The sequence below is a fragment of the Seriola aureovittata genome, chromosome 3, assembly GCF_021018895.1.
Source record: "Seriola aureovittata isolate HTS-2021-v1 ecotype China chromosome 3, ASM2101889v1, whole genome shotgun sequence".
Lineage (NCBI taxonomy): Eukaryota > Metazoa > Chordata > Actinopteri > Carangiformes > Carangidae > Seriola > Seriola aureovittata.
The window spans coordinates 1,122,132-1,139,852 of NC_079366.1; the positions used below are offsets into that span (position 1 = coordinate 1,122,132).

At 46.0% G+C, this 17,721-nt stretch overlaps 1 protein-coding gene across 3 annotated transcripts in view; it reads right to left on the bottom strand.

Annotated features, from left to right (window-relative positions):
- Positions 1-8,903: 8,903 nt before the first annotated feature.
- The window catches only part of LOC130166106 (zinc finger protein 638-like), a 40,879-nt gene continuing 32,061 nt past the window's right edge, over positions 8,904-17,721 (bottom strand). For 2 of the 3 annotated variants that reach the window (XM_056371448.1, XM_056371450.1), the window contains exons 9-25: positions 17,060-17,158; positions 16,840-16,877; positions 16,689-16,735; positions 16,457-16,488; positions 16,003-16,122; positions 13,888-14,019; positions 13,617-13,658; positions 13,266-13,403; positions 12,081-12,245; positions 11,524-11,940; positions 10,947-11,435; positions 10,708-10,851; positions 10,407-10,617; positions 9,884-10,144; positions 9,623-9,748; positions 9,406-9,527; positions 8,904-9,174 (exon numbers count right to left, since the gene is read on the bottom strand). In XM_056371448.1, coding sequence (XP_056227423.1) covers positions 9,118-9,174; positions 9,406-9,527; positions 9,623-9,748; positions 9,884-10,144; positions 10,407-10,617; positions 10,708-10,851; positions 10,947-11,435; positions 11,524-11,940; positions 12,081-12,245; positions 13,266-13,403; positions 13,617-13,658; positions 13,888-14,019; positions 16,003-16,122; positions 16,457-16,488; positions 16,689-16,735; positions 16,840-16,877; positions 17,060-17,158 — 2,640 coding nt within the window. In that variant the 3' untranslated portion in view covers positions 8,904-9,117. The remainder of the gene's footprint in view (positions 9,175-9,405; positions 9,528-9,622; positions 9,749-9,883; positions 10,145-10,406; positions 10,618-10,707; positions 10,852-10,946; positions 11,436-11,523; positions 11,941-12,080; positions 12,246-13,265; positions 13,404-13,616; positions 13,659-13,887; positions 14,020-16,002; positions 16,123-16,456; positions 16,489-16,688; positions 16,736-16,839; positions 16,878-17,059; positions 17,159-17,721) is intronic. The other variant, XM_056371449.1, reaches the window with a different exon arrangement.

Sequence of the window (17,721 nt, forward strand, 5' to 3'; positions counted from 1 at the left end):
TCTGCATCTCGGTTGTCACATACCTTCCTTTTTCTTTCCTTGCCTGTGTCATTGTGCTGTTGACCCCTCCCACCTCCTAATCCCCCATCTGTAGAGCGAATCCAATCCAACCTGCTCGACAGGTGTGGCTGTGCAGATATGCCTTTTCTATCTCTCTCTCTCTCTCCGTCCCAGGGCCAAAATGTTTCATTAATGCGCATACGAAAGCCACATGTGAAATAACACAGCTCATGAATGATACCAAATAAATCTTTCAATAATCAATAAGATTTAATCATGGGAGTTGTTGTCTTCTCTCGGTTTGGATTCCTTCAGTGTCAGTGTCAGAGGGCAGAAATGTGTTTGTTTTTCATTTTGGATTTGATTCTTGATTTCCTTATGGGTTGATTATTTTGAGTTATCTGTTTGTTGCATGATTTGTTTATGGCATGAGTTATTTTATTGATATTTTATTAATAGTGTTTTGTGTTCCTATTGATGTGTGTTTCTTTTGACATTTCTGCCACTGCGCCCCCTGGACTGGACATTAAAAGTGGGTCAAATCAACGTAAAGACAATCCACCTGGATAATTGGACAGCTTGGCTCTCCTCCAATCAGAGGAGAGTAACGTCATAGACAATAGGTTGGCATAAAGGCAGGTAGACGGCGTTTTCCAGTTGTTGTTGTTTTTGTATCGAGACGCCATCAGACACTGACACAACGGAGGAGATCAGCCGCGGGGAACGGAGAGGGAAACAGCCGTGCAGACCAGATCGTTCGACCCCAGCAGGAAGCCGTCAGTGCCGTGTGATCAACAACTGCAGTGGAGGAGAGTCAAATCTCCTCCTTCGCGGGCCCGTGGAGGAAGAAGGCGGCGCGTTGGATGATCGGCCCAGGCGTGGCTGCTCCTGTTCCCCCTGCATCTCTCCCTGCGTTGTATACATTGTTTTATTTTGTTTTATTTTTGATCGTGGTTGTTTGTGATACACTGTGATTGGTTATTCTATTGCTTGGCTGGACTAATTGCTGCTCTGGTTCTTAATTATTTATTAAAAGAAAACCTAGCAGAACACCCCCGCAGTTTCATGACCTTGCTCTTTCTTACTTTGTAGCGATCCTTTTTATCCGTCTTTGGTTTTTATTGAGAGGACCCTTACCTCTTTAAAACAAAGGGTGGCGTTGTCATTTTTATTCTAATTTATTACATTGTTGCATTTTAGTCTTTTTTTTAAGTTAAGTCATAAAGGGCCACATAATTTGGCGTTGTCGGCAGGATACAAAGTACAAAGAGCAACGGCATTTTTAGCGGTGTATATAAACAAAAATGATGATGATGCCTGTATATCCGGGTGCCCCTTGGTTACCCAAGTTTAAAGGGCCAGGTGGGGATTTGAAGTATGGTGAATGGAAAGAGCAAATTAAAGGATTGCTGGGTTCACAAGAATTAACTGAGGCAAAGAAAGTAGCCATTTTACTTGGTGCATTAACAGATGATGCTAAACGGCAGGTTAGTGTCTTGGATGAGACAGAGCGAGACCAGGCAGCTAAGATATTTCGGTATTTAGACTCCCTTTATGGTAATAAAACCCCGGCCCCAGTGTTAAGGTCACAGTTTTTTAGCTGTAAACAGCAGGCAGGAGAAGATGTTTCCTCATTTATCCTCAAGTTGAGAGAGCTCTACTGTGGGCTGCGGCGGCACGACCCAGACACCGCCCCCTCCGATGCTGTTCTGCGAGATCAGCTACTACTGGGGCTCCGTGAAGGTCCGCTCGCCCAGGCCCTCAGAGTATATGCACGGAGGAATCCCGATGACGATTTCACCACACTACGGCAGGAAGCACTCCTGTTAGACGAGGAACATGGAGGTATGCAAACAGAGGTTACCTGTCATGCAGTTAATCCCACACCTGTTTCCAAACAAACACAGGAAGCTGACTGGAAAGAGGCTCTGAGAAGAGAAATAATGGAGGATGTCAAAACACAAATGCAAGGGCTCACTACAGAATTGATGAAAGAAATTAGGCCACTCCTCCAACCTGCTGTGGGCCACATACCACCACCACCACCACCAACAGTCCGACCAGAGCGACGATACATGCCCCCCTACAGGAATGAGCGGGATGAGCAAGGTAGGCCTATCTGTCGCCAGTGCAAGCGTGCAGGACACATAGCCAGGTTTTGTCGGGCACCTTCAGCAGGTCAGCCGGCTTTAAACTAGAACTCCCTGTCGCTGAGGTCCAAGGGGCAGAGGTAAACAAAACAACATTGAGGACCACTGAGGCATTCATTGGGCAATGTCCAACTATTAAGACAAAGATCGAGGGTGTTGAACTACAAGGCCTGTTAGATACAGGGTCACAGGTAACCTTAATGCAACAGAGTTTATTTGAAGATAACTTCTCCCAGGCTAAGCTTGGAAAGGCACCTGTGGTTTTCAGATTGAGAGCAGCTAATGGCCTCCCAATTCCTTACACTAGCTACGCAGTGTTGGAATTTGAGCTGGAAGGGATCAAGATTCCAGGGAGGGGGGTTGTTGTTGTAAAGGATGAACATTGCACCCACCCTTTGATTGTAGGAATGAATGTGGTCACTGCCTGTTGGAATACCTTGTTTAAATTGCCCGGAAAGTCTATTTCTCCACCACGACAGGGCTTGGACCAGGCTGCATGGAGAGATGCCTTCGCTCTCTGCCAACGGATTGATGCTTTCGGGGAGGAGGATGGGTCGCTGGGCTGCGTATGGGCTGCTGGCAGGCAGCGTATACGACTTCCCCCAAGGAGTGAGGTGGTTGTGTGGGGGCGTGCTCGGAAAGGCCCATGTGGAACTGACTACGATGCATTGGTCGAAGCCCTACCAGACAACAAAGACTTTGGACTGGCCCGCTCATTGGTTGCGGTAAGAGGTGGCAAAATTCCTGTACGTTTGTGTAACCCTCACCCATACAGCCTCTTTATAGGCCGTTACCAGAAACTGGGCAGGCTGTACTGCGTTGATGCCGCAGAGGTGAGAGGAGCCTGTGACTTGGACCTGTCACTGGATGATGATGGAACAGTGGAGGTGGCCATAGTTGGCGTGGAGGACGGTGGTGCAGCACGACCACTACCACAGGAGATGTGTGAACTGGCCCAGCGACCTGATCTCTCGACACAGCAACAGAAAGAGCTGGGTGAACTGCTACGCAGGTGGGAGAGGGTTTTTTCAGTCCACGATGAGGACTTCGGCCAGACTGACATCGTAAAACACCAGATACACACTGGAGATGCTGCCCCCATCCGTGAGCGACACCGCCCTCTACCTCCTGCCCTGTACCAAGAGATGAAAACCCTGTTGGCTGACATGCTAGAGAAAGGTGTCATTAAAGAGAGCTGTAGTCCATGGGCCGCCCCAATAGTTCTGGTAAAAAAAAAGGATGGGAGTTGGCGCTTTTGTGTCGATTACCGGAAGCTAAATGCTGTGACGCACAAGGATGCATTTCCCCTACCCCGAATTGAAGAGACCCTGACCAGCCTTACCAATGCCCAGTGGTTTTCAACCCTTGATTTGGCCAGTGGCTACTGGCAAGTCACCATGGACCCCAGAGACCAAGAAAAGACCGCCTTTTCCACCCCGCTTGGCCTATATGAGTTTCAGCGAATGCCGTTTGGTCTCTGCAACGCACCAGCAACTTTTCAACGGTTGATGCAACAATGCTTGGGTGGTCAGTTAACAGAATCTTTACTTGTGTACCTAGATGACATTATCATATACTCACCTGATTTCTCTTCTCACATGCAGCATCTAGATCAAGTGTTCCAAAAGCTGGGGCGGCATGGGCTGAAACTGCGGCTGGATAAGTGCAAACTACTGCAGAGCCAAGTCAAGTTCCTGGGCCATGTAGTGGACTGCGAAGGTGTGAGACCTGACCCTGACAAAGTTGTGGCTGTGAGGGATTGGCCAGTCCCATCAACCATCCGGGAGGTCCGCGCCTTCTTAGGCCTGGCAGGCTATTACAGACGCTTCGTGCCTGCTTTTGCTGCAGTTGCCCGCCCGCTGAACAGCCTGTTGACAGGTATTCCAGCCGACAAGAAGTCGCACAACCGCAAGGTAACCTGGTCTTCACAGTGTCAACAGTCCTTTGATGCCCTGAAGGCTGCCCTCACGCAGGCCCCTGTGTTGGCCTATGCAGACTATTCCCAGCCATTCATAGTTTACACAGACGCTAGTAAGCATGGGTTGGGTGCAGTGTTAGCACAAGTGCAAAACCAGCAAGAGCGTGTAATAGCTTATGCCAGCCGCAGCCTACACCCCACAGAACAGAATGATGCCAATTACAGTTCGTTCAAATTGGAACTTCTTGCCCTGAAATGGGCTGTGGCAGAAAAGTTTAAAGACTATTTGATGGGTGCAAAATTTACAGTGTACACAGACAATAACCCTGTCGCCCACATACAGACAGCCCAGTTGGGGGCTGTGGAACAACGCTGGGTTGCCCAGTTGGCATCATTCACATATGATGTCAAATATCGCCCAGGTAAGAACAATGCCAATGCAGATGCCTTATCTCGCTTCCCAGTAACCTCAGCAGCAGTGGAGCTCACACCAGCAGCAGGGCCTGAGGAGTGGGCCGACAATGAGTGGCGGGATGCCCAAGCCCAAGACGCAGATATCCAAATGGTGGCGAGGTGTGTGGAGCAGCAAAAAGTACCGTCAGTGGCAGAACGCTGCATTTGGTCCCGAGGGGCAAGAGCGTTGTTCCGGCAGCAGAAAAAGCTACAGGTCAGAGGCCACATATTATATCGTCAAGTGACTGATCCACACACCCATGAAGTGTATTTCCAGGTTGTCTGCCCAAGCTCTAGGAGAGAAGAGGTCTGGAGGGAGCTACACGTAGCTGCCGCTCACGCCGGTCCCGACCGTACCCTGGCCCAACTTCGGCGGAGGTTCTACTGGCCAGGCATGGAGGGGGAGGTACGTCAGTTCCACCAGGGTTGTGCTGTCTGTAGCCTGCAGAGGGACAGAGTAGAGCCTAGGGCCCCCCTGCACCCTTTTGCAGTCTCCTACCCCCTAGAGGTCATAGGAATAGATTTCCTCACACTAGGTCGACCCACTGATGCGTATCAGAACATTCTGGTAGCTACAGATCTGTTTACCCGTTTTAGTTGGGCTATTCCTACCCGAGACCAGACCGCTCAGACCACTGTAAAGGCCTTATGGGCCAACATTATTCAACCTTTCGGCTGCCCCGCCCGCTTCCATTCCGACAGGGGGCCTAATTTTGAATCTGCCCTTACGAAGGAGCTGTGTGACACCTATGGTATCACTAAAAGCAGGACCACCCCATATCACCCTGCTGGTAATGGTGGAGTTGAGCGTTTCAATCAGACCCTGTTGAACATGCTTCGTACCCTTGAGACAGAGAAGCAAGGTCGTTGGCCAGAGTACATACCTGAATTAGTACATGCTTATAACAACATCCCGCATGGTACAACTGGGTATGCCCCGTCCTTCCTTATGTTTGGTCGCCATTTGCGGCGTCCTGTTGATGTTGGGTTGGGGGTACAGCCACAACAGTCCCGTGTCAGGGTGGGAGATTGGGTCCAACAGCATCAACAACGCCTCTCTGCAGCCTACCGCACAGCTAGTCAAAGAATGGGGGATGCAGCTTCCAGCCGTAAACAACACTACGACCAGAAAGCAAACACCTTACCATTGTTGCCAGGTGAAAGAGTGTGGGTTCGTAGTCGGGGTGGGCAAGGACAAGGGAAACTCCAGGCTTGGTGGGACCCCGAACCGTTTGTTGTCCTAGAGCAGGTGGGAGATACAGGTGTGGTCTATAGACTCCAACCAGAGAAAGGGGGGAGAGAGAGAACAGCCCATAGAAATTCACTTAAAGTTTGCATAGCTCCCTCCACAGAGACACCTCAGGTAACCCCAGAACCAGTAGTGGGGACAGAGAGACTACCTGGGCAGATGTTCTATGGGTTCTTTCCCGGCCCCTTGGTAGAAGAAGGCCCCCGGCGCTCCACAAGGCCTAACTTAGGACAGCCACCTTCCAGGTACAGAGAACTTGACCTCAGGTAGCAGGGACTGCTAACCTTAAAGCGTGGGGGAGATGTCAGAGGGCAGAAATGTGTTTGTTTTTCATTTTGGATTTGATTCTTGATTTCCTTATGGGTTGATTATTTTGAGTTATCTGTTTGTTGCATGATTTGTTTATGGCATGAGTTATTTTATTGATATTTTATTAATAGTGTTTTGTGTTCCTATTGATGTGTGTTTCTTTTGACATTTCTGCCACTGCGCCCCCTGGACTGGACATTAAAAGTGGGTCAAATCAACGTAAAGACAATCCACCTGGATAATTGGACAGCTTGGCTCTCCTCCAATCAGAGGAGAGTAACGTCATAGACAATAGGTTGGCATAAAGGCAGGTAGACGGCGTTTTCCAGTTGTTGTTGTTTTTGTATCGAGACGCCATCAGACACTGACACAACGGAGGAGATCAGCCGCGGGGAACGGAGAGGGAAACAGCCGTGCAGACCAGATCGTTCGACCCCAGCAGGAAGCCGTCAGTGCCGTGTGATCAACAACTGCAGTGGAGGAGAGTCAAATCTCCTCCTTCGCGGGCCCGTGGAGGAAGAAGGCGGCGCGTTGGATGATCGGCCCAGGCGTGGCTGCTCCTGTTCCCCCTGCATCTCTCCCTGCGTTGTATACATTGTTTTATTTTGTTTTATTTTTGATCGTGGTTGTTTGTGATACACTGTGATTGGTTGTTCTATTGCTTGGCTGGACTAATTGCTGCTCTGGTTCTTAATTATTTATTAAAAGAAAACCTAACAGAACACCCCCCGCAGTTTCATGACCTTGCTCTTCTTACTTTGTAGCGATCCTTTTTTATCCGTCTTTGGTTTTTATTGAGAGGACCCTTACCTCTTTAAAACAAAGGGTGGCGTTGTCATTTTTATTCTAATTTATTACATTGTTGCATTTTAGTCTTTTTTTTAAGTTAAGTCAAAGGGCCACATCAGTGGTTCAGGAAATCAAACAGACCCGGTGATTCTAACCGTTAAAAACACTGAATGAAGCAGTTTCACATTTAAAGTCGGTGTTTGAGCGACGCTGTACAGAGGACAGAGACTCAGGGAAGAGTTGGAGCTGAGATTGATGCTAACCTTTGTTCTGATTGTTTCTCTGATAACTTATGAAGCAGATGTTCAGCAGGTTTTTACCAGCAGCTGAATTATCCACAGAGGTGTCCTCCTCTCCATAACAAACACACCAGGGGATTGAAACCAGTAGAAACACCCAGAAAGCAGTTTACTTTAAAGCTCATATATTCACTGAAGCTCTTCAGTGACACAGGACAGGACGTCTCCAGCAGCTGGGAGCTGAGCTGTCTAACATTTCCTCAGCTTGTTTCTCTGATAACTTCAGATCCAGACGTCCAACGACTAAAATCCTTCATCTGGTTCAGATATAGAACTGAAAACCACCAAGGTGTCAAAAGTGTATGTGGCTTAAAACTAGATAAAAGTCAATGTTGAGCTTCTGTCAGACAAACACACTGACACATGATCATAGAGGATATGATGTCATTGACCAATGAAATGTTACCATGATTAAAATCACAGATTTCTCTGGTTTGAGAATTGATGGAAACATTTGTGATAATGTAAGAACACAACTCAGCCACATATAGAACATAACTCTAGTTGTTTGTAGACATTTTAATCCTACAGCAACATGATGAAGACCAGCACAGTCTCCAGATCTGAACCCCATGGAGCTGGTCTGGGATGAACTGGACAGGAGCGGAAAGCAAAGGAACCTGACAGTGACTGACAGTCTGTCAATGTCAGATTTCCATTGTAGAAAGACTGACAGAGTGAGTTGAGCTGCTGGCGGAGTCAATTTTTTTAGGTTCAGTTTAGTTCAACAACAAGATTCAATGATTCCTTTTTGTTTAATCTCCAACTGTTTATTTTAATGTCAGAAACACTGAGACACTGAATCATGTGCATTTAATTAACAGCTGGAAGGAGCTGTTGTAAAAACTTTGACTGGTGGTGTAGTTTAGTACCAGCATGAACCGGATCACACTCCATGACAACACAACACTATACACAATGCAAACGAGTGATATGAAGCTTCCTGAGGGAACTGTGTGTTAAGAGCATGTTCACTACAGCTGCTACTACTACTGCCATCCTCTGGTCAAGTAAATGTCCTGCAAATAACTCAGCACCTGACAACTCCTACACAACAGTATCACTGGTTTGACTGAGTCTTAATTTAATTTTTAATATTCTTGCCACTAATTTTATCACTTCTATCACATATAGTGTAAGGTAGAGTCCAGGTGTCTGCTCAGGTAGGATGCTGCCTTCAGGTTTTACCTGGCAGGTACAGACTACCTGTCACGCTTCCTCGCTCCTCAGCCCGGTGACTGTTGCTAAGATGCAGCCAGTCTTCAGCTGACGGATGATGTGTTCAGAGGAAACATTTGTGCAGGTATCTGAACGCACATCAGTAGTAATCAGATCAGACAGATCAGCTGTTCATTAGTTTCATTGTCATTACCTTTCTATATAACACCCACTGTAATCACCTGCAGTCTCAGGACCTGTATCTGGCTTTTTATTTTATCTCACTTGACTGATATGGAAACAATTTCTCTCATTAACGTATCACCTGTTCATATGTGCCTGTCGATACTTTATATAGGGATACAGGGAAGGGTGCTCAAGTGTGGTTCACATGGAGGGGGGCTTAGGAAGGCCCAGACCAAGGAGGAAGGATTGGGGTTGTGACTGGGAGGGCCTCACACCCGGTCCCTGAACTCCCCCCTCTGGTCCTGAACAGCTACCTGTTGTAGCAGTGCAACTCCCCGACATAAACATCTCACTTCACTGAATGGTGCACAGGGACAAATGATAATCGACAATTTGGTCAAGACTTTTTATTACCTGTGCACAGTTCATACAGAGTGCCATTTTCCAATGTACACTTCCACTCATTTTTAATTGTACAAGATAGATACAGAGATAGGAGGCGACTAATCTACTGCAACATGACAACCTGGACCTTCAGTGAGAAACAAAGACAAAATACAAAAGGATGGGAATGACAAAATTTAGTTGAGAGTTTCAGAGCCATATTCAGTTGGACTCAGGATTGATGGTCTCGTTCACTGTCTTTGTGGTCTGCAGGTATTTCTAGAAGAGAAGGGAACAGGAAACTGGAGTAAGGAAGACTCTGACCTCTTTGTGAAAATGTGGATATTTTCTCACTTGTATAACAGTAAGTTTCAAAAAGTCAAGAATAGATCGAGGATCTTTTTTTAAAATATGTCTTTCATCAAATCAAACACCTGGATATTTATGGCACTGCTCTCTCTCTATGATGAGGTAATGCATCATGGGTAAGAGTCACTGTGTGTTGCCCACCTGGAGGTTCTCGTAGTGTTTGGCCGTTCTGCAGTGGTTGATCTCGGCCTCTTTGGCTCCGCTGAAGAATCTATTACACGCCTTACAGAAGAAACCCGTCTTTGGGACTAAGAACTCCATACCTGAGGGGACACACCCACAAAGACATGACAGTGGACTCTATCAGCTGTGCACTGTCAGACACTGTAAACATACAGGTGAATAAATGGTGTCATACCAACTGGGTTGCTGGGGTCAAACGGAGGGAGGGAGTATTCTTTGCCCATGGGAGGTTTCTTCTGTAATTTCTTCTTCATGCTCTCCTCTTGTTTGTTCGTTTGGTCCTCAGACCTCTCTTGTTTTCCTGGGAGAGACAGGGACCTCTTTAAAATCTGGAACATATAGTCTATAGAATCTGCTGGGGAGTGGGGTGGGGTGGAGTGGGGTGGGATGGGGTGAGGTGGGGTGGGGTGCGGTGTGTTAATCAAATAAACTGTACCTGTATAAGCTGCAGGGACTCCTGTCTGTTTGTCCTCTTGCTCCTGCACCACCTCCTCCTCCTCCTTGGCCTTGCTGTGATTGAGAGCAGTTTCCTCTGTCTTATCCTCCCCACTCTCTGCAGTCACTTCCCCTGTGGCTGGGCTGTTTAAGGAGGTGTCTGCTGGGGCAGCTTCAGGTGGGCTGCCTGCAGCTGCTGGGGCGGACGGGGAAAGTCGTTCAACCTCTGAGGTTGAGTCCAGAGCGGCTGTGGGTGTGGTTTCTAAAAATAACGACAGATTTCAGGACAAAATAGATCACAGTTTTAAACTTGAACATGCAGTCAGTAACTTTTGCCCCTATGGCTCTCTCAATCAAAACAATAAGAAAAGACGTCAAGAAATAGCGTGGGATCATGAGAGTTGTTCTCTTCACCACCATTACCGTGAGCTTACACAACTTTAGGAAAAGAAAGATGATACAAGAAAGATGTGTTTGTTTGTTTCCTTCAGTTCCTCCTGGATGTCAGGAGTGTGAGGACGTACCTGTCTCAGGTGCTGCTGGGTGACATGTTGGTTCGTGTGTTTGTCTGGGAGACGAGTCAGCCTGTGAGGCTGGTGAGGAGGAGGGTGCTGCAGCAGTGATGACCAGAGTCTGAGCTGCTGACACACACTCTGGTACTCCTTCACCAGACTTCACTGGGGTCACTGTTGCATCTGATGTTGTTGTTTCTGTGGCAACCTCTGTGGGCGTGTCCTAGAAGCGGAAGACAAGAAGAGCACTGATGTCATCACACTGTGGACCTTTAAGTCTTAATAAACATGCAGAGAAAAAGTTATAATCTACCCCTGGAGGGTCCTGTTGGGTCCCGTCTATAGTTTCCTGGGGAACAACAGGCGAAGGAGAACGAGGAAGGTCGGTGACATCTCCTACTTCATCGACTGTCACAAAGTCACTCATGTTGAATGGGAACTCCTCGTCCTCCTCCAGCTGATGGAATAAAGAACAAAAAGCAGATGAGAGGATAAGAACAAAGAAGTGAGATTTAAGTTTCTACACGTTTTGACTCGACAGCAGCATCTCACCATTCTGACCTCTGAGCCGTTACTGTGTACATCCCTCCAGCAGCTCTGCTTGTATCCCTCTGACCTGCAGGATGACCTCGATGTTGACACACCTTCGCCGTACGCTCTCTTTCTCTCCCTCCTCTCTCTCTCCCTCCTCTCCCACTCCCTCTCTCTCCTGGCTCTTTCTTCCCACTCCCTCTCCCTCTTAGCCCTCTCCTCCTTCTCCCAGGCCCTCCTCTCCCTCTCCTTCCTCTCTCGTTCCCTCACCTCCTTCTCCTTTCTCGCTTCCCTCTCTTTTCTCTCCCTCTCCTGCTTCTTCATCTCCTCCTCTGTGTGGTTCTTGGCCTCTTTTGTCTCCTCTGCTGGCTTTTCACCCTGCTCTGTCTCCATTTGTGTTTCCCCCTTTTCTCCACAGGAGGAAGTGGCTGTGTTGGTGTTGTTGTTGGGATGGCTAGCGGTTCTTGTTCGGCACTCCACCAGCAACGCGTTCACCATCTCTTGAGTAACCTGGTGAAACAGGGATCAAACAGAGATGTCAAAACTCTCAAGAGAACAACCTGGCTCCAACAGCAGACTGACATTTTTAGCATTTTACCTTTGGCAGCTCTGGCACGAGCATCTCCCCCGAAGCTGCTTTGCCAAGGGGGCTCGATAGATTTGTCTCTTCGCCAGCTGAAGTCTTGTCATTTCCTGCTTCGGATGCATTGACTCCTTTGCTCTCGTCTGCTGTCTCCATGATAGTTTTAGCAGCTGTTTCCCTCATGTCTGTATCCAACCCTGCCTCTGATTTGGTGTCTGGTGCAGCACCGGTAAACTCGTCTTTTTTGATCTCGTTTTCTCCCAGAGCTTCTTCTTCACCGACCATCTTCTCCGTGCTCGTTGTCTTCTCGTCTGTCCCCACAGTGTTGTTTTCCATCCCCTCCAGAGCAGATTCAGACCTCTCTTTCTGCAACGTCTCCTCTTTGTCTGCAGCTGCTGATACTTGGCTGCTCTTGCCATTTGCGGGTGTATCCTATGACAAGACACAGGGATGTACTGAGCAGCGGCACATCAAACACATGCGCACAGGACATCATGCCAGTAGTGGATAACAAATGTGTCAAAATGGGTAATAAACAACAATGATGCCAATCCATTCTCAATGTTACAGACCTCAGGGGAATCCAGGTACGCAGTGATGACTTTTGTCTGTGTGTTCGCTTTGGGGTCTGGCTTGCGGGAGAAGAACAGAGGGTTGTTCTGGATGATACACGGAAACGTCTGGAAGCGCTTGTAAACGGACAAAGCCATGGCTGCAGTCGCCATCTCGCAGATGACCTAAGCAGACAGAGGTGAAACGTCATGTCAACAACATGTGAGATTTCTTTGACTTACAAATGAATATAATAATAATAACTATGCACCTAAATACAGGGTTTAGTGCTTTGATAAACGAATCAAACGCAATGATCGTCAAAAGCAGCAACACACACACACACACACACACGCACACGCACACAATAAAAGCAATAAAAGGGCTCATACTCATTCTGCCTCATTTCCTCGGGCAGGTTGTTCCAAAGTTGAGGGGTCCTGATGGTTAAAGCGCGTTCACCTTTAGATTTAAGCCTCGACTTTGGAACGGTCAGAAGGACCTGACCTGAGGATCTAAGCCTGTGTACGGGCTCGTATGGGGTTAATGACTCTGTAATGTAGCTCGGGGCCCCAGCGTGCTTTAAAACTGATCAGTAAAATCTTCAAATCAATTGTAAAACAGACAAAGAGCCGATGGAGGCAAGTGAGGATCAGGGTGATGTGACGTTGTCTGTTAAAACCAGTAAGAAGCCGAGTTGCTGGATTCTGAACCAGTTGGAGGAAGGAGAGTCACTTTAGGTTCATGCCAGAGAGGAGGGAGTTACAGTCGTCCAGTTTTGAGAAAATGAATGTGTGAATGAGTTTTACCAGATCAGGTTGTGAGATGACTGGTTTGATGCTGGAGATGGGTCTTCTTTGGTGTGGTGATCAAAGGCCAGGTTAGAATCAAACAGTACTCTAGTATGGGACTGATGGAGTTTGGTGGATTAAACAGTGTTTCTAATTTTGAGTTGCTGAGTTGTAGGAAATGTTGTGCCATCCAACAGTTAAGGTTGTTGAGACGGTCTCAAACAGCAGCTAGGCTCTCTGGGTCTTAGCGGAAGGTATGTCTGTAGTAACTGAAGAGTGGTACATGACAGATTCATATAATAGATTCTTTACCCAGGATGTAGCTGTGTCTGAGCACACAGGTATTCAGGACAAGGTTGGCTCAGGATACAACAGATTAGCATGTTAGCAGCTGCACAGACAAACAGGCCTCACCGTGTTGTTGAGCACTAGAGTCTTGATGACGGTACCGAAGCGTCGCACCAGTTTCTGGACCTCATAGGAGCCAGACGGCGTGTTGGGAACATTACTGATCACCAGGAGGGTGCTCCAGCCAACAGGGACCGGACTCTCCTGAAGGAGACAAAAGAACATTCAACTTCTTTATTAGCCAGGGGACAATTACTCATTCATATACAGACTACTGAAGTTGGTCAGACATCATCACAGCCTTTGACTTTCTGTAACATTACAATATCCATGTGAAATACTGGTTTGTTTGTTTGTTCAGTTAATGTGCTGTTCTAAAACCGTTGACCAGTACAATATAACAGGAGAAATACTCACTAATGGGTCCACTGATCCCATCAGCAGGTTGTAAAGAGCCACCTGTATGAAGAGTTTTGGTATAATCATGAGTTTTTGCTGAGGATTCATTGTTCAACACAAAAAAGTGATTTTCTACAGAACTAGTGACTGAAATGCCAAACTTTAAGCACAATATCAAAGAACCAACCAATCTAAACTAAGATAATTAATTAAGAACGTTAGAGAGCAGCCGAGGAGAGAAGGTGATCAATATACTGTGAAGGCTTTGGGTTGATGATGAGAGGCCTACCGGTGTGCTGTGGCCAATACGCTGTTTGACCTGGATTATCTTCAGCTCTGAGTTGTTGATCTTCGCGGGGATGAAGGTGTGAACTTTGACGATCTCTTGAGCAATCTCCATGTCTGGCACTGACACAAGCACCTAACACACAAACAGGAAGAACATGAGAAAAAACAGCTCCAGGGCATTTTTTCATTGTCGATCAATATTAATAATTACAAAGGCAAAAATAAAACAATAAAATAATTACACACTCCTTTCATCATCACAAAGAATGCAGCATTTCAATAACTGTGCACTCAAAGTGTCATTTGTCCCTCCTTTGAATGAAACAGTGTGTATCTCCAGGAGACACCACAGGATGTCTCCAGTGAGTTTAATAAGGTTTGCTCGAAGGCATCTCGAGTTATGAGCAAATATATGATAGGCCACGCCTACTTACACCAATCAATGTCACTGAACTGGTCAAATTCTGTCCACTGAGTTGAGGTACATGTTTCTGGTATTTGTGGCGCCCCCTATGGGTCAGGCTCAAAATGCTTCAGTAGACATATATTCCCAAACACCCAGTCGGTGAAGCCGGAGGAGAGACACTGCAGGCGCCTTGCTCCTGCGAGGCTGACCTTACGCAGCACTGGCAAAAGTTGGACAGAATTTTGAACCAGCTGTGAGCTGTAGCGGGTAATGAAACTTAGTGACATTACTGGAAATGACGTGTCAATGCTTCCCATGAAATATGATTACAATTGGCTTAATGGTGGGGGCGCGCACGCACACGCACGCACACGCACGCACACGCACGCACACGCACGCACTGCTCTACAAGATAATAACAACAACTCAACAATCAAGAAATTCAGAAAATAGTATATGTGATCAGATTAATTTTGTAGACTCTTTATAGACGTAGCACGCTGTGGGTGTTCATGACCATTTATTGGACAAATAGTTAATGAGTTATGGCCATTTTCCTGCTAAGGCCTGCCCCTTGTGAAGTTTATTGGTCAGTATCTTTAAAAAAAAAAAAAAAAAAAAATATCAACAAGCTTTATTCAACTTTTGATAAGTTTGGTCAAATGATGATCTACAGATAATTTGGTAACAATCAGACCCATGGTTTAGAGGGAAACTTTTATGATTCAAGAGGCTATTTTTTTTTTTTTTTTTTTTTTTTAAGTATATTTTTTTGGGCTTTTTATGCCTTTATTTGATAGTATAGTGGAGAGAGACAGGAAATGGGGAGGCAGAGAGGCAGAGAGCGAAAGTCCGTCCGATGCGGGATTCGAGCCGGGGCCGACTGCAGCGAGGACTGTAGCCTCTACACATGGGGCGCCTGCTTAGACCACTACGCTACACGACGCCCCTCAAGAGGCTGTTTTGTAGAGCACAGTGTGTGTGTGTGTGTTCGCGCGCACACCATTAAGCCAAATGTGATCATATTTCATGGGAAGCATTGATACGTCATTTCCAGTAATGTCACTAAGTTTCATTACCCGCTACAGCTCACAGCTGGTTCAAAATTCTGTCCAACTTTTGCCAGTGCTGTGTAAGGTCAACCTCGCAGGAGCAAGGCGCCTGCAGTGTCTCTCCTCCGGCTTCACCGACAGTGAACCACCAATGTCACTACAGCACTTTGTCCTGATTGGCTAAACGCTTCACTGTCACGCATGACATGTTATCCATTTTTATATTATATGATAAAATATTTAAGAACTTCACATCCTTATCTTTTATTTTTCTTCAATCTCGAATGCATTTATCAATACTTTCCCCAGATTATGAGGGCATGGACTTTTCCTCTGGCCGATTGGGCTCATGTTTCTTGGGAAGCACTTGCAGCTCAGTTTCATGTTTTGTAGCTCGTTCCAGCTCACGGCAGAAGACAAATAGCAATAACAAATTACAAAAAACTTCAAGGTTCTTCCGCTTGAACAGACAACATAATAACAACAACTCAACAATCAAGAAATTCAGAAAATAGTATATGTGATCAGATTAATTTTGTAGACTCTTTTTAGACGTAGCATGCTGTGGGTGTTCATGACCATTTATTGTCAACATCCTATTGAACTAGCAAAAACTCAGGACTCACAAACATGTGTGGGTACAAGTGTTTTCACCAACCTTTCCGATTTGTGCGGCCAGGATGATGTCAGAAGGCGTGCCAAAGGGCTGGATCAGCTTGATGATGTCACACTCTGACCAGCTACCCTCAGGAAGTCCAGTGATCAACACCAGGCCTTTCTGTAGGAGACATTGTAATGGGATGTAAGGAAAATGTCTGAATACTGATGTTATATTACAAGAGATTAAACCTGATTTTAACAGACATGTACTCAAACTGTGAATTTGATACAGATGAATGCAAAAGTTTTGGCACCCCTGGCCAAATTCCCAGAATGTATACAGAGATTTTTTCACCAGCCCTTTTCACAATGTTTTTATCTGTATGTTATAATTAATGAGAGAGGTCCTTGAAGTCACTGTAGAGGAGGGAAGGGGTTGTATGTGTTTTTGTATCATTTAATAAAGCAATAAACAGAGATTCAAAACAAAGGCATGTGTGTGGATCATGTACCTCATTAGAAGTCTTCTGGTCAGCCTCACCTCCTGGAGTGGGGAGCAGGAGAGGAAGGTGGGGGTTAGAGCTACAATCAGTATGTTTTCATAAACACCACAACAAGCCAGTTAAAGCATGACATCACCAACCAGTCTTTTATATATTATAACTGATCAAGTTTCTTGCCAATGACAGATGTGGATGTGCTAACTGACTGGAGACCCCCGGTAACAGTTCTTGGTTGACCCACCTGAGTCTTCTCCTGCAGCAGCCTTCTCCTTTCCTGAAGCAGGTTTGCTGCAATTTATATTTATTTTTAAAGTCAGAAATGTTAAATGTTAAAACTGGCATGGTAAGTGTGCAGCATATGGGTGTTAAAAAAGAAAATGGTGATGGCAAACCTGTTGTTGGCATCAGAGGACTGACGTTCTTCAGGTTTCTAAAATAAAACAAACATGTTTACTGACAGTGTATGAGGCTACATACATGTGGTCCAAAACTTAAAAAAAAAAAAAAAAAAAAAAAAAGGAACTTTAACAAACTCCTGAACAACATCTACTTTTTACACATCTATGCATTTCTACGCTGAAGCGAAATAAAAAGCAGAATATATCATCAAACCTTGGCTATTGAAGCAGTGATTTGCTGATCTCTGATGGACAGACTCGTGGATTTGGCCAGTGCCTGGGCATCTTCTGCTTTCACCATGCATACGGATGCCTGCAGCAGGGGAGGGTGACACAGTGATGCGGGGCAGCCAGAAACCATGATGACAGCTGCTGATGATCACATTACACACAGCTACTTATGACTCCAGGGTGACAGATGAATCAATCAACTGCTTGTCTCATTATTTGCATGTCTTACTTGTAAGACACATTTTTATTGAAAATGTAGCTCTGGCAAATTTTAATGGACTTCCATTTAAAAGAAATGAATGGAGAAGATTGAATATAATTTCTTTTTGTCTGTAATATTCACTACATGAGCAAGATTAACTTACAAAAATTTCTACTACTAACGATATTATTGCTGTTGGTCGATCACATCAGAGCACCAGCTTTAATCCATTAAGACCGGATGTGATGTACACATGTAGTACATGATTATGACTGATCGATGAAATGCAATGTGATTCGCTGAAATTGTTGAAATGTCAGAAAGGCAGAATCCATGATGGGAAAGGTATTTTGTTTTTCGGTGGAGGGCACAAATACGTTTTTAAAGTCACGGTTCGGACAGTGAATGACAACCTGAGTGAGGGGAGGGATACTGAAGCACAT